This window comes from Alligator mississippiensis, chromosome 2, assembly GCF_030867095.1.
Source record: "Alligator mississippiensis isolate rAllMis1 chromosome 2, rAllMis1, whole genome shotgun sequence".
Lineage (NCBI taxonomy): Eukaryota > Metazoa > Chordata > Crocodylia > Alligatoridae > Alligator > Alligator mississippiensis.
In genome coordinates, this window is record NC_081825.1 from 231,677,590 (window position 1) to 231,693,661 (window position 16,072).

At 45.6% G+C, this 16,072-nt stretch overlaps 1 protein-coding gene across 19 annotated transcripts in view; it reads left to right on the forward strand.

The window, feature by feature from the left end:
- RAD51B (RAD51 paralog B) overlaps positions 1–16,072 on the forward strand; it is a 700,041-nt gene that overhangs the window by 614,752 nt on the left and 69,217 nt on the right. The window contains exon 11 of one of the 19 annotated variants that reach the window (XM_059722895.1): positions 5,851–5,960. The exons of the other annotated variants lie outside the window; for them this stretch is intronic. Coding sequence (XP_059578878.1) covers positions 5,851–5,924 — 74 coding nt within the window. The 3' untranslated portion in view covers positions 5,925–5,960. The remainder of the gene's footprint in view (positions 1–5,850; positions 5,961–16,072) is intronic. 19 annotated transcript variants of the gene reach the window in all.

Sequence of the window (16,072 nt, forward strand, 5' to 3'; positions counted from 1 at the left end):
CAGAGTGTTTTTTAGATAAAACTCCAGGTGTTTTTCCCATCTTTTGTACACCTCTTAACAATTACTTTGTTCTATAGAAACAGAGATATATAAGATAGGAAGAACTGAGGCTTGAACAATGCCCAAATCCCCTCAATTCAGGAAATAGACTGTGTGTTCACATGACTCTGGTGGTATGGTAAGGGCAGACAGCTGTGGATTGAGATGGAAGGGGGAAAACAGGGAGTTGATTCACTTTGCCTTAACGCTGGGCAAACTCAAATACTGTGGCTTTGAAACTTCGACTGGGTTCAGCTGAAAAGAGGGGGAAACAAAAATGAATGAAAGACAACAAAATGTAGTGTCCCTTACCAGTAGTGTAACTAAGGTTGGGCAACTGGGGAAGCAGCTCCAGGTGCCAACTTGGAGAGGGTAGAAAAATAGCAGCTACTGTCACAGCTGCATAATTGAACTGGCTGCACCAGTAACCAAAAGTTACCGCAGTCCCTCTGCATCATTGCTGCCCTGGGTGCCCAGCTGCCCTGCTATGCCTCTGTCCTTCACAGCATAGAAGCTGCTGGGCTGTGGTCCTTGCCACCTACATGCTGCGTCTGCACGCGTGCACAGACATTTACTGACCAAATTATTGGCCACATCAGGCCGATTTCCAATACTATCAATTTTCTTTATATCGGTGCGGATCCGATATCGGGCCAGTGCGTCGGTGCACCTCTACTCCTCGCACAAGTTCACTAAAAGTTCTGCCGCACAGGAGGGATCAGCACTTTTATGGGAAGTATCTTCAGCTAGACAAGGGCACTGAAGCACATAGGCCCCCAAGGGGCCTGCTTTTCTTTTCATGCCAGTGGGGCAACTCCATTAACTTCAGAAGATCTACTCCAGATTTACACTTGCGTTCAAGAAGACTTGGACCCAGTGAGTGCATGGCAAAGCTGGGAAGAGAACTAACTGAGCAGTTGGTATTGGCTGACAGTCCCTTTCTTTAATTGCTTTGCATCATTCTTTCTCCTGTAGTAGAAAAAAATAAGTCTGCAAGCACAATTCTTGAAATGGGGAAAAGGTTAAGGGGATTTTAATTTTTCTGCACCCCAACTGGGGTCTCTTCTCTCTCTGTCTGAACACAGCTCTTTTGTACCTTCTGCTTATGCAGAAAAAAACAGTTTCCCTTTTGTTTCAACTCTTTTAGGCTCTGCCTTCGCACACACAAAACACATCCAGACGGGTCAGCGTAACACTTGATGCTTTCCCCTCCCCCACACTCAGAAATCCTGGGACAGACGTTGCCTCCTGCCTGTAATTCCAGGTTATCAAGAACCAAGTCACTGAGTATCCCAAAGTGCATCTTAAGTTTCTAACAGGAGGGCACGCGTGAAACAGAAACAGACCTTTCACCCGCTGTACTGGCTCTGAGTTCTGGGTGCCTAGAGTTGACCTGTCCTGCCCTCTGCCCCCTGACCTTTCTTTCTGACCTCACTGGATTATTCCTGCTGTGCCTTCTCCAAGAGAAGGCCCCTCTGCTGAGGCCTTAGCATCAGGCAGTTGCAAAGCAAAAGAAGAAAATCCCCCTATAATGACTTGCTATTGTTGAACAGAGTAATCAATACTCTGGGCGCCAAGCTGAAGTGGCAGAGGGAAATTATTTAACCCTCTGTGTGCTAAACTGTCCCTGGACTTTTGCTCCTTGTAACAGCAGTCAACTGGCTTTGTCTGATTGGCAGCACAAGGTTGATAGAGAAAACTCTTAACTGGTCTGTGTGGAGAGAGAGACTGGACAGAGGTAAGGAACCTAATTTTGTGCACTGTTTTCATTTCGCTCCTCTGTGTCCCTCATCTCCACTGCAATATTTAACACTCTTTCTCCTGTCCCATTTATCTTGTCCTTCCTAAAAAGGAAGGCTCCCATCACAGTGTGTCACTGTCTCACCCTCCTCTGCCAGGAGAGTTTGCTGTGATTGATGCTAAGTGATTCTTCCCCAGTTACAGCCTAACAGGCTGGGAGTATTATGCTGGGGGGTCAGCTTGCTATTTTTGTTTGTTTTTCTCTGACCCCTGAAGCATCGGCTAGAGGAGAACAGTAGGCCTGATGAGCCTGATCGGGGTTTGCAACCGCTACCTGCCCTCTCCTTGTATTTGTGACCTCTCCAGCCCTTTCAGACCCTGCCAGCAGGGGGAGCAATAACCTAGGCCCAGGAGTTAGCAGTGCAGAGAACTCCCCAGGAAGTCACATTTAACAAACACTCTGAAACTCCAGTTAAAACCTCTTTTTTTTTTCATTACATCTGAGTCAGACCAGATAATCCAGCAGGTAGGTGACAAATAACATCCATCTAGTGACTGGAGCAAGGGCACTACCACAAGGACTTGTGGGCCCTAATCTTACTGTTGCCATTGATGTTTTGTATGACCTTGGCCAAGTTACTTCATTTACTGTGCCTCAGTGTCATCACATGCAAAATGGGGACTGGAATGCGATTTGGGCTGGTACTGTGGTACGTGAGCAAAGTGATCCTTGGAGGAGAGACACTAGCCCCATGTACAGTTGCAGGATTCTCTCTCCAGGGTTATTGGGCAGAGCTGTTCTCAGCTGGGACGGATATACCAAACAATGGCTCCCTCTGTTGAATTCCTCATCTCAATCCTTTGCCATGAGAGCAGGGTTTAGCACATATTCTGTAAAGGAGGCTAGATTCCAAACCGACTAGGACTTCAGATCCAAGGCGCCTTGCTTCAGCACAGGGATTAACAGCAAGGTGTGACTGGAAGTAGCAGCCAGCAGTGCAGGTCTCACCCCTTATCATTGCACTTTGGAGCCAGGAGAAAGGACTCTGAGATCACTTGTTCACAGCCCTGGGATTTCTTAACTATCTGCAAAGTAATATCAAGTTCTACTTCACCTGAGGGCAGAAAGACTCTTTGGGGAAGGGACTGGCATTGTTTGGCACCTTTAGCACTAGGGAAAATGAAAGATTGCAACTGGTGTTGAGATTGCTGTACTCCACTTTATGGACTTTTTGCAGCCAGTGGGCAAAGATCTTGTGACAGGCAGAGGATGCAGAGTACCTATTGCAGGCATGCTTTATGCTTTGTGTGGTTGATCTTGGGAAAGTGAGCCCTAAACAAGGAGACAAATGGTCTTTCCTGTCTTGCAGAAAAAGAGTGGTATGTCTCCCTAATCCTAGCCTTCCGCTGCAGAGAGATTTACCTTGTGGAACCAGCCTATATTCCAGGAGCCAGAAACAAATGTAGCACCCCCAGCCCCCCACACATAAAGTTTTGTAAAAACCATATTAGTATCTTAGGGATGGAGAGAAGAAGTATTTTTCTCTGCTTGAAGCACAAGACAAGAGTCAGGGCCCCTGGGTTCTGTTCTGTTGATGCCACTGACTCACTGAGTGTCTTCCAGCATTTTGTTAATGTCTATAAAGCACTTGAAAATGCCTGGATGGAAGGTAGTGGAGAAAAGCAAAATGTCATCATAACTGTACTGCTTGGTCCTAAGTAATCATTATAGTAGGCATCTAATGTGAAAAGCACATCAAATGTTGTTTACTTTGCCCACTGATTATCTGAGTCCTGTGGTATGTGTGTCAGAGTAAGGCGTCTCTACTCTCCTCCCGCATGATCATGCATTCTGTGTTTGACATGCAATATGTTGCCATGGAAATCACTATGTGGTTCACTGATGCAGCATTAAAAAACCACTGCAAGATCAAAGGGGGATAGGAAGCCCTTATTTTAAAACAAACAAGCAATAAAGGACAGAAAACAACAGCAAATGCCTAAGCGGTGAATGGATCTTGATTTTTTTTTAAAGTTGCTCTTTAGCCCAGAGCCCTGGATCCCTTACCTCACATAAAAGAAGGTGGCATGGTCTTGCGGTTAGAGCAGGGGCCCTGGCTTCTCTTTCTAACTCTGCCTCTGATCTGATTTGTGGCCTTGGGCAAATCAATTAACCTCCCTGGGCCTTTATTTCCCATTGTAAAATGGGAAGGATACACCACATGCTGTCTTACAGGTGGTTTGTGAAGTGTTGTTACTTAATGTTTGTAAAGCATTTTAAGATCTCCAGTGGTCATATTGAATATACATTCTGCAGTGAACAAAATGGGAGTTGTGGCTGCATCAGATACCAGCATCCTCTGGAGACCCCAGGCTTTGAACTTGAAAGGTTTATTTTGGCTTGAGTGTGGGTTGACTCTTCATGTTGCTTTACTCTGGGGGCTTTTTTCCCCTGCCTTGCTGTGGTTGGATCCTGGTTTTAGCTCTCATTGGACCTCTGAGGAGAATGTTTGCTTTTTTTACTTGGGAAATTTGTATCAAGTCTCTTCCAGGGTTGGAGTTTGCCAACATGAAACTGACAGGAAAAGTCAGGACTCATCCTTACGTGCACAATTACTTTACTTTCTGTTCACCTTAGCAGAAGAATGAGAGAGAAATCAAGAAACACATAGCATCCATATAGCACCAGTGCCCCGAGCCATGCAGCTAATCTTAGTTTAACCCCCTGAATATTCCCTTTTAATTTTCTTTCAGGTTTTGTAATAATAGCACATTTTCTCCTAAAATGACTTTCATTTAGGTTCTCACAGTACTTTATAAGCCTTGTTTAAATCTCATAGTAGCCCCATAAGGTAAGTAAGTATCATAAAACCCATTTCACAGAAGTTACCCAAGGTGATAGAGTAAAATGTTGCAGAACTGGATTCAGCACCAGTCAGTGAATTCATGGGAGGCTCCGAATCTTGAAAAGATTTTTTATCTTATCTTTTCTTCTCAATGTTTTTTTGATACTTGAGATCCCCCCCTCCCAAAGTAATTTAAAATCAGCGACTGAATGCATGTGATAAGAAGGCAGTCAAACTCTGCATATAACGTCAGGGATTGTTGCTCAGTGCCTTTCTAGAAAAAGCCCTGTAGCTCATACAAACCAAACATAACCTGGAAGTCTTGCTTTCCGTTTCAATAGTCCTCTTGGGTTTTTTAAAGAGAGTTAAGAACATTCCCAGATCTGAAGTCAATGCTACCTGCGTGAAAATTGTCATAAACCAGTGGAAAAATGCTTGCACCTCTTTCTTTCTGCATACTTATACAGCCTCTATCACCATAGTGATCTGAGCATTTCTGGAGCATTTAAAAATAGAAATAACAATAACAATCTCTTTTTTCCTTCCCACCGTATAGAAGAAATAGTTTAATTAGTTCAAAGGTATTTAGAACCCTCTATGGGTTCTACATATTTCGCTGTGCTGTTCAGGGATAATTTCCTGTTCCATGACTCCACCGAAAGGGAAGGTGATGGGGGAACGAAGCCATTAGCCATAATTTAAACAGACTCCTCAAAGTCCCAATGTTTTGTGCTCCCTCTACTGACTCTATAGCACTTAAGTATCTAGCCCTGTTCCGGGAGCCACACACTCAGGACTTTATTGATGAACAAACCATAGATGTTTTGGCAGGATCAGGTGTTACATAAGCTGTTGATGATATTAAAGGAAAATTGCTCTGTAGGTTAATTTCAGCTTCATTTGAAACATGGGGGCAGAGGAACCAGTGTCTGCCAGACAAAGTGATTGAGAAAACGTTATATTCCCATCCTAAGGCACTTGTAAATTTAAAAGTAAAAATACATAATTTTCCTCAGTTTTTCTCTCTGTGGCCCTCATCCTGTTTGAATAGAGCACATTGCACATTTTTGTATTCAATGGTTAGATTTTTCTCTCCTTTTTCATGGAGAAATAGAGTATTCATGGTTTCTTAAAACGTGTTTCCCATGTGAATTATTACAGAAGAGCTCTTGCAAAAGGTGAAAAGATGTTTTCTGAAGATATTCAATTTTGTAATCATTCTTAGGTCTCTTCAGAGAGAATTTTAAAGATCTGACCTTATCCATCGGATACCTCAGATCCGTCCAAATGATAGCTTGACTGTCAAACCTTGAGCTGAGTCTGGAATTTGAGCAGGTAATCTATGAGCAATCAGCAGTGCTGGGGTGAAGTATTCAATTCACAATGACTCATTTAACAGATGGGTAGCTATAGAGAGGTCCACCTAAAACTTTACATTTTCCCAAGTACTGCATAGTGTATTGCAGTACTCAAACTTAAAGGTCATTAAAACAGACGAGTCTTGCTGTGTCCAAATGTCCGGGGGTATGTGATTTGTGGCACCACAAACTGCACATGACAAACGTTAAAACGTGCCCTGTGCTGCAAATTTGTAGCACAGGGCCAAAATTTGCTACCGGGATTTCCCAGTAGCGAAAAAAAAGAAATGGAACAAGCGGTGCGCCACATGCACAACAAGTATGCACCAGCACACATGGAGGCAGGGCCGTCCAAAGCAACACTCTGGCAGCTGTCCAGGCCTCTGTGCTACCTGACTTGTACCTCTGCTGCTTTTGCTCCAGGCCACCAGGTAAGACTGCTGGGGCTAGCACTAGTGGGTTTTTTGGGGAGAAGGGTGCCAGGGGGGTGGTGTATATGGGTGTGTGTGGGACAGGAGTGGGCAGAATACAGCCCGTGGGCCAAATCAGCCTGCCAAGTGATTTCATCTGGCCTGTGGGCAGGTGGCCACCAATTAATCAAACCCAGCCCAACCCATGGCTGTACCTGTTGTGCTCTGCATGGGGCCAAGCCCACATACTCCCACCCGGGCAATGCACTGCACTCCTACCCTTGTGTATGGGAGTGCAGTGCATTCCCATACTGCTTCTGCTGCCACCTGCGGAACTGCTCAGCTCCCCTGGTCTCCAGCAGCTCTTCCTTGTGTTTCTGCCCAGCACTCTGGGCAGCAGGTAGGGAAGCAGCAGTGGGCAGGGGGAAGTAGCAGCTGGATGGGAGTATGGAGCCTGGATTGTGGACCCCATGGACAGCAGGAGCGTGGAGCCCAGGTTGGCCCAGTTTCATTGTGGGGGACTCCCCTCAGCTCATGTGCAGCTTCTAGGACTCGCATGCGACTGGGGGGAAAGTCCCATATGATGGAGCTGGTGGCCTTCTTTACTCCCTGCCGCCACATGCAACTCCTGGGACTTTGCCAGAAGTGCTGGGGAGCCCTACACAATGGAGCCAGGCTGCCTCCGCTTCCTGCTTCCCACTGGAGTTGGGGGAACTGCACATGGGGGCAGGAAGCAGAGCCAGGCTGCCGGCTCCATCACACTGACCCCCCCCCTGCACCATGCAGCACACAGCTCTGGCTGGGTCCTGTGAGCTGCACGTGAGACACGGGGAGCCCCATGTGATGAAGCCAGGTCAGCCTGGCCCCACTCCCTGCCACCACGTACAGATCCCAGAATTGGTTGGAGATGTGCATTGCCAGGCAGCTCTGCCTGCACAACCCACCAGCACTCTGAGGGCCCGCTGTCTGCTGCTGCTGCCACTGCCGCCAGCACGTGTGTGTATGGGGGGGCTCCCACATGCACACCCCACCATACTCCCCTACACCCCCACATAAAACCCACAACCACACCCTCCCCCACACACAATCACAAACACCACACCCACTGACACACACATCTAGCCCACACATACCCACACCCTTCCCACACCCACACTCCCCATACATACACCCACCCCACACTGTGACACCCACCCACACACACTCACACTGCACACACACACATCCACAACCACACCCCACATACACCCCCACACGCAATATACAAGAGGAAAACTTTATTTTGAATTATGCAATCTCCTCTATATACACTACACAAATGCACATAAATAAGGACAAAAATATATTTTTAAATAAAATTAAAATATGTTATAATAGATTTTTGATTTTTAGCATATGATATGCAGGGGGAGGCGGGCTTCTGGTTCCAAGATGGCAACCTCCCCTCCCACAAGGAGTGCTTCTGGGGACAATGGGAGGGACTTCTGGTGGCAAAAGTCAGGTGTTAGGGGTGGAACTTCTGGTCCCAAGATGGTGACCAGGGGGTGGGGTATCTGTCAAGGGCTGGGGCTACCCTTGCAGCCCTTGACAGCTCACTAAAACTCACTAAGTGGCCCTCCAGCTGAAATAATTGTCCACCCCTGGTGTGGGACTTGTGGGTGGGTGTGGGGTGAATATGGGTGTAGGGGGTAGGTATGTGTGTGAGTGGGCATGCGGTTTGTGGGGGCATGGGTGGGGGTGTATGGGTAGGGTGTGGTGTGCATGTGGGCCCCCCTGCCACATGCCCCCTTCCCCCCCATGGCACATAACCAATGCTGCCGGCAGCAACAGCAGGTGGTGGGCCCTTGGGATGTTCATGGCCCATGCCAGGCAGAGCCCCCTGGCAGCGGCTCCAACTGAGTCCTGGGAGCCGCACATGACAGCACAGAACTGACTGGCCCAGCCCAGTGGTGCGCAGCTCCTCGCTGGGGTGCCAGGAGCCACAGGAAGTTATATACTATTGGGTTGGACTGGCCCCAAGCCTCCACATGGGACTCCCAACACTCCAACGGGGAGCTGCATATAGAGGTGCAGAGCCAGGCCAGCCCAGCCCAGCCTGGTGGGGCACAGCTTTCACCTGTAGTGCTGGGAGCCCCACGTGCTGACATGGAGCCTGCCTGGCCTGATCGTATGTGGCTGCCCACAGCTCCCAGCTGGAGTGTGGGGGACCCACAGAGGTGAAGGCATGGAGCCACTCAGGCCCGGCCCAGTGTCACATGACCTCTGAAAGCCTGAACCTCCTGCTGGTTTTCAGAGGGGTAGCTGTGGGCTGGTAATCATTTTCTTTTAAAAGGGCTCCATGGCTGGATAGAATGGCCTGGTGGGCTGAATTTGGCCTGAGGGCCAAATTTTGCCCACCCCATGTTTGTGGGATTATATGCAGAGGTTGAGGGGTATTCACCAGTTGTGACATCTGGGATCCATACAAGGCAGAAAGTTAACGTTTATCTTGTAGCTTTACTCATGACTGTGTATGAAGAGTATGTAATTTCACATTGCCTGCCATAGGTTTTGCAGTATGAGTCACACTTCTGCAGGCATTGTCCCCTTGTATTGGTTGATTTGGTAGCTATCCATTTTTCATTGGTTTAAATGATAGCACAGAGCAGAAGGCACTGATGAAATGGGTCCCTATGCCTGCAGAAAAGGACAGGGTCATATACATATGGTCATGAACGACACATGCCCCTGGAGGCTGGCAGGGCATGGCGGCGCTGGCGGCAGTGGGGGGGAGGAGGGTGGTGACCACTCACAGATGCTGCCAGCAGCATTGGCAGTGGCCAGCAGCGATCGCTGACTGCCCGCAGATGCTGCCAGCAGTGTTGGCAGCAGGGTGGGCGTGCGACCTTTTCATATGGGGTGCACGTGCACCCCCTGTGCACCACCAATGCATTTGGTACTGCTAGAGAGAAAAGGCTAAACTGTTTAGTAAAGTTAATGTGTGATATTCTGTCCACCAGCCATCAGTGGTCCCTTGATACGAGGATAACAGTCTTCCAGTAAGTAGGGAAGTGATCAGAGAATCTGTAAGTGTTTGAGGAGGCTGATCCAAGATTTGTATATCTGATTGCAGATATGACCAGTAGTTCCAGGAAGAAGATGCAGATCCTGGTGATGCTGGGTGATAGCTCTTTGTCTGTCTTGTCTATTCACCTTCATAGTGAGGCAAGCAGGCTCAAAATTATCTATGCCTTGTGGTACATCACAGTGCCACTGAGGACGATTTTGTGCTTGAGTCTCTCAGGTATTGATGTTAATATTGCATTTCTTCAGATTGGTCTTCAAGGTGTCCTTGAATCTCTTCTTTTGCCCATCTCTAGATCAGTGACTATTGGTGAGTGGGGAGTATAGGACTTATTCTGGAAGCTGGTTGTCAGACATCCTTATGACACGTCCTGTCCAATAGAAATGATGATGTATAAACATGTCTTCAATGCTGGTAGCATTATCCATAAGGGGACAGATCCTTACCCTGCTGAATCAAAAGCCAGAAACGTATAGTCACAGTGCAGCAGTTGTCGATGGAACCCTACTAAAGCTACCAGCTCCTTGGAGGGAACTGACATGTCACCAAAGCCCTGGCACTGATGTACCACTGAAGCCTCCCCAGGTCCTATGTTTCTGAAAACTAGATCTGTCCCCCAGGTCTTATATTGCCAACCCCGACATAGTTTTTTTTTGCCATAAATTCAACTCCACTTTCTCTGAAATATTCATCTACACATACCTCTGTCTCTTTATGCTCTCCTCTCCATATTCTCCATCATGTGCAGAATATTCCAACTTGTGTCTTCCCAACTTCTTCTACATCTCTTATCCAGTACCTTTACGTGCTCCACATCCATTACAAGATCCAGTTCAAAATTATCCTCCTTATTACAGAATCTGTTCAGGAACTGACAAAAGCGTAACTCCTTGGCTGTCACACTTCACATGAAGTAGCAAGAGCTTTCACATAAAATAGCAAGAGCCCCTTTACAAACACTCACCACTACTGTTGCCAGTAGCTTTTCTGTCTGTCCCTCCATCAAATTTCACATATTGCCCCAAGATGTTTCTTTTCTATCTAAGAACCAGCCTTGTTTGATTAAGTGGCTTGAGCATGGAAATAAGAGTCAATAACTCCTGAATACTAATTCTGGCCCTGACACAGAGGTCTTGAGCGAGGTACTTCACCTTTTTGCTTACAGTCTGCTTCTCCATGTCTTAAATATGAAAATAATTCTTACCTTGCTGCCCCACAAGGCACTTATGCATTTTTAATGGAATGTCATTCCATAAGATAGGCACAATGGATATGAAAACAATATAGGTGAAAGCTTTATCCCATACCCATCTGTCTGAGTTCTTTTATTATTTATCTTTTGTTTTGTATTGTAGTGAAAAAAGCAAATCTGTTTTAAATCACCTTGCATATTATTATTATTGCTATTGTTGTTAATTATAGCAATTCTTATTAATAACAATGATAATAGAGCTCATAAATTTACCTTTGTTTGTGAGTTAATTGAACAGGAATATAGTGCTTTGATTTCCTTGAATAACTGCTGTGCAGGAATCCAAAGTACTTTATAACTTATGGATCTCAATTCTACAAAGTAAGTATGCATATGCTTAAATTTGCACACCTGAAAGTCTCCTCGACTTAATGATTCATAATACTACCTAGCTCTAATTTAGTACTTTTATCCCTAATCTCAAATCACTTTACAAGCAGGGCTCGTGTCACTTTACAGTTGAGGAATATGAGGCACAAATGAATGAATCAATTTCCTGAAGTCTATATAATGAGTCATTTGCAGAGGTAGGCAGGGAACCTTGGATCGTGGATCCTACTTGTATGATTTAACAACAGGGGATATACTGGTGGATATACTGCATTCCTAAATTCTATATTTTATGTTGTGCCTGGGGAATTATGATCCCCTTGAAAAAAATCTAGTGTTGCTGTCAAGTGAAATGCAGAAAATAAAGAGCAGCACCAGTGAAAGTAAATGTATTTTTAAAAAATGATTTCATGTTTAATTGTATTGGTTGTTATTAGCAAACTAGATAAGAATGTTTTAGCATCTGTGTGGTCAGAACTTGCTGCCTGGTATATATGTGCAAACCCCTTGTTTGCAGTGGAGTTGTATGTGACAGGGCAGTAAGGAGACCACAATTTTTATTCTGGTTGTGTCCCTTTAAGCTATTTATAAATACTGCAGCAGGGAAAGGGTTAAGAAAAGCTCCCCATGTACCTGGTATATAAAACTGTCATGTAATCAAATGAGAGGAATGTACTCTACTGTGTATATTAGCAAACACTCTGTGCAAGCTGGCTGGCTGGGGCTCAGGGTTTTCAGTCCTGCCTTGCACTACAAAGGCCTTCTTTGTTCTCTCAGCTCTGTTTTAAATATCTGATGACTATTCCACACCATGTCAGTGCCAAATCCCCCGGCTTCACTGCAGGCTCAGTACAACAGCACATTGTGGGCAGATTGGATGGGGATGGACTGATGGTGTGTGGGTATCTCCCATTTCTTTGCTTCTCATGTAGGTCCTCTCCCTGGCTCTGCCATCTCCCTGTCCCTTCTATAACTCCTTGTGTAGCCACCTGGATACTTTTCAAAGCCAAAGAAAAGAAGTTTGGAGTGAGGAGTAGAACTTGGCTTCTGACAGGGCAGCTGTACTCTTTGAGTATGCACCAAAATGGGTGTAGTCATCTTTAAGCCTAGGAAGAGCAAATGAATTAAAGTGCATTCTTCTTGCAACAAATACTTTTGTTGAAACTTGTTGCAACCATGCCATCTGGGACAGAGGTCTTGTCTGATCTTGCTAGCTAAGTGGGATTGGGCCTTGAAAATAATTAGATCAAGATTTCCTAAGAACACGTACATGCAGCAGGAAGTGATGTTGATGATTCAGTAGGTGATGATTTTCCTTTTTCATCTGATATTGAGCTAATACCTAGGAGGGTGATAGCACCTCCAGCAGCAGAGTCTTCCTTCTCTTTCAGATGAAATACTAAACAAAGGTCTTGCTTATGTGAACTCGGTGATCCCATTACACAGTTGCCTTTTCAAGTGCAGTTCTTGTGTTTAGTGACCTAGCTACCAGGGTCTGTGTGCTGGGCAGCAGCGGTGCCAGAGACTAAACCAGTTGCAGCAGAGGTATTCCCCACCATTCCTGCACCCCCTCTAAGTGAGTACCTGTGGATACTGCCCTAATCAGCCATCCCTCTTTACACTACTGTTGTCTGGCTGATTATGTTCAGACTGTTCAGAAGACTTGTAATATGCAACAAATATAGTATTTCTTACTTTTTGTCCTTTATTCTTTTGCAGTATTGCTGTAAGTGTTAAATCTCTGTCCAGACCATCCAAACCAATTTTCAGTATTAGTGAATGATCTGATATTGGTTTGGGAGCCTTCAGAATAAAAATTGCTAATGCACACTTTTGTTATTACAAATATGAAATATACTTCTTTCTGATGCCAAATCTGAGAATCAGGTGAGGATGTATACTTTTAATTACAATAGCAGAAACTTTCTGTGTGAGCGTAAAGTTAATGGTGTTTCCTGCAATATTCCAGAAAGTCTGTGAAAAGAAATTCTACGTGCTCAGGGGTATGAAATAAACAATAAGCTTTCTGAGCCAAGAGAAAAAAACTATTATAGACATGCTTAGTCAAATATTGATGCCCACTTTTTGTAATTAGTTCAAAAGGAAACTGGACTGCTCATTTTCCATTTCTGTTCCTAGTCAGTCTCATTCCTGGTTCTTTCCGACATTTACCTATTGCTGGAAAAACTCAGCATTACAGCATTGCAAACATGTTTTTATTAATTTATTTTTCCATTTCACATGCAAACATTTTCTACTCATGTTAGACTTTGTAGAACCCCTTTTAAAAGAAAAGCTGACTTAACAGGAGCTACTTGAAGTTGAACTATAATGTTTGTATTAATTATTCAGTTAGTCTGTGAGATCCCAAATCATATAGTGTGAAGTTCACGTCCATGGAGAGAGGCTGCAGAAGGCCTTCTGAACCATGAAAGCTCTTTGGCCCAAATAACCCTATCCAACACACAGCTTAAATAACTCGGCAGTGTATTAAGAGCCTGAGAGGAAGGCATCTAGACACACCTGTGCATAAATGGCTGTGGTGACACTGTTACTGCAGGCACCTCCTCTCACCTTGTGTAACGCCCATCTGCAGAATATTGAGCACCTTCTGAACATTAATATATATTCTGAATACCCAAATACCCCTTATAGTGCTACTGACTTCATTTTACAGATGGGGAATAGAGATTAATTGACTTCACAGATTTCACAGACATTAGGGCTGGAAGGGACCTCGGAAGATCATCGAGTCCAGCCCCCTGCCCCAGGGGCAGGAAGTCAGCTGGGGTCAAAGGATCCCAGCAAGATAAACATCCAATTTTTTCTTGAAGGCGTTCAGAGTAGGTGCTTGAACCATCTCCGATGGCAGGCTATTCCAGACCTCGGGGGCTCGGACAATAAAGAAATTCTTCCTTAAGTCCAGCCTAAAACGGTTTTGCAGTAGTTTATAACCGTTCGACCTTGTCATCCCTTGGGGGACTCTGGTGAACACTTGTTCCCCCAGATCCTGGTGTACACCCCTGATAAACTTATAGGAGGCCATCAGATTGCCCCTGAGCCTGCGCTTTTCCAGGCTAAAGAGTCCCATAGCTCTCAGCCTGTCATTGTAAGGTCTGTTTTCCTGACCGCTGATTATGCACGTGGCTCTTCTCTGGACTCTCTCAAGCTTTTCCACATCCTTTTTGAATTGTGGAGCCCAAAACTGGACACAGTACTCCAGCTGCGGCCTCACCAAGGCTGAGTACAATGGGAGAACAACATCCTGGGATTTGTTTGAGAAGCATCTATGGATGCAAGCCAGCGTTTTGCTTTCCTGACGTCATAGGAGATTTGTGTAGCATAATCAGAAGATGAACCCACATGACTTGAGTCTTGGTTCAGTGCCTTAATCCAGGGGTTCTCAAACTGTGGGTTGCGACCCCTTGGCAACTTAAAAGGGGTGTTGCAAATTCTCTTTCCTCCCTAGAAGTGGTGGCACGGGGGGCGGGGCCACTGCCACCATCGAGCACTCTGTGTAACCGCTGTGTGCTGTGCACCGCTTCCCCACATCTGAATCTGGGTGGCCTCCAGGGACCCTCCTGTCCCCCACTCGTTGACTGGCCGGACTTGGATGCAGGGAAGTGGCGTACAGCGCATGGTGGCAGCATGGAGTGCTCAATGGAGGCGGCCCTGCCCCCGGTGCCACTGCTTTTAGGGAGGGAAGAGAAGTTTGCAGCCTCCTTGTTGCAGTATCAGAAAGTTTGAGAACCCCTTCCGTAATCATAAAAAACATTGTTTCTGCTTGCCATGTAGTATTTCTAAAGCACCTTCATCCTAAGGGATCCCAGAATGCTTCATAGATGAGATACAGTACCACTAGCTGGAGAGCAGCAACCAACAAATTAACACCTTACTAAATAATATGGTGGCTAAGAAAAACAGTACATGCCCCACATGCTACAAAAAATAAAATAAAAAATTCCAGGGGATCTTTGTTGTGCAAACAGAGCACACAGAATCATGGGCTGTAAGGTCTCTGTAGAATTCTGCTTCTTGTTTTGGGGAATCTACTTAGTTAACCTTTCTGGGATTTGCATTTGTGATTCTAGGGAGTTGCACAAAGTTTAGACCACTAAGCCATCCTGTGATGGACTACACGTACTCTCTCATGCAGTCTGGCAGGAAACGGGGGTTAGCTAAGACTGGAAGGACTCAGGAAATGCTCCAATGGGCCCCAGTTACAGCTGCAAGTGTAAAAAAAGATTTGGCTCTCATGACAGAGGAGCTTGTCTCAGAGACAGGATTCAGGTAGGCACTAACGAAAGGAGTCTGCAAAGTCTTGAACCAAGAGATGCTGTTACCAAGTAGAAAAGACAGTTGCATGTTAATAAGTATACTATGTATTGCTGGAGTGGTTCAAGTAAGCCATTTTCCTGACATTCATTGTTTGGCAAAGCTGATGGAAAGAGTTAGATATTTACTTTTATTTTCAGATGGGACACTGAAGAGACATTAAACACACTAGTTCATTCCCAAAAATGTAGGTGATGCAGGGAATTTACATGAGACTAGAGAGCCAGAGTAGCCGGGAGAGTACAGTTTGGATTCTTAATTGGAGTGACTTCAACCAAGTCAGGGGTAATCACTATGGCTAGGGACAGAAGTTACGGATAAACCAGTTTAAGTGATTACAAACTGGTTTAAACCTATAACAGAACAGAAGTTCGGTGCACATTAACCAGTTTAAAAATGGTCAAAACTGGTTTAAGATAAACATGGTTAAATATAGTATCAGACTTAATGATAAAAGTCAAACCGGCTTATGGAACTTCCGTCCCAGACCCCTTCCTGGCTCATGTTAAATGAGAGTCCCCCAGAATCCCAGCATGCTCTGCAGCCCTGGGCTGGGCTGGGCTGGGCTGTGCTGTCTACTCCAGGGAGCAGGGTTGACCCTGCCCCTCTGCTCTAGCTGGAGCAGGGGAGAAGGCATGGCCAGATGCCTGCCCAGCATGGCCCCTTAAGGCAAAGGGGGCAGGGAGGGGGCTTATTTC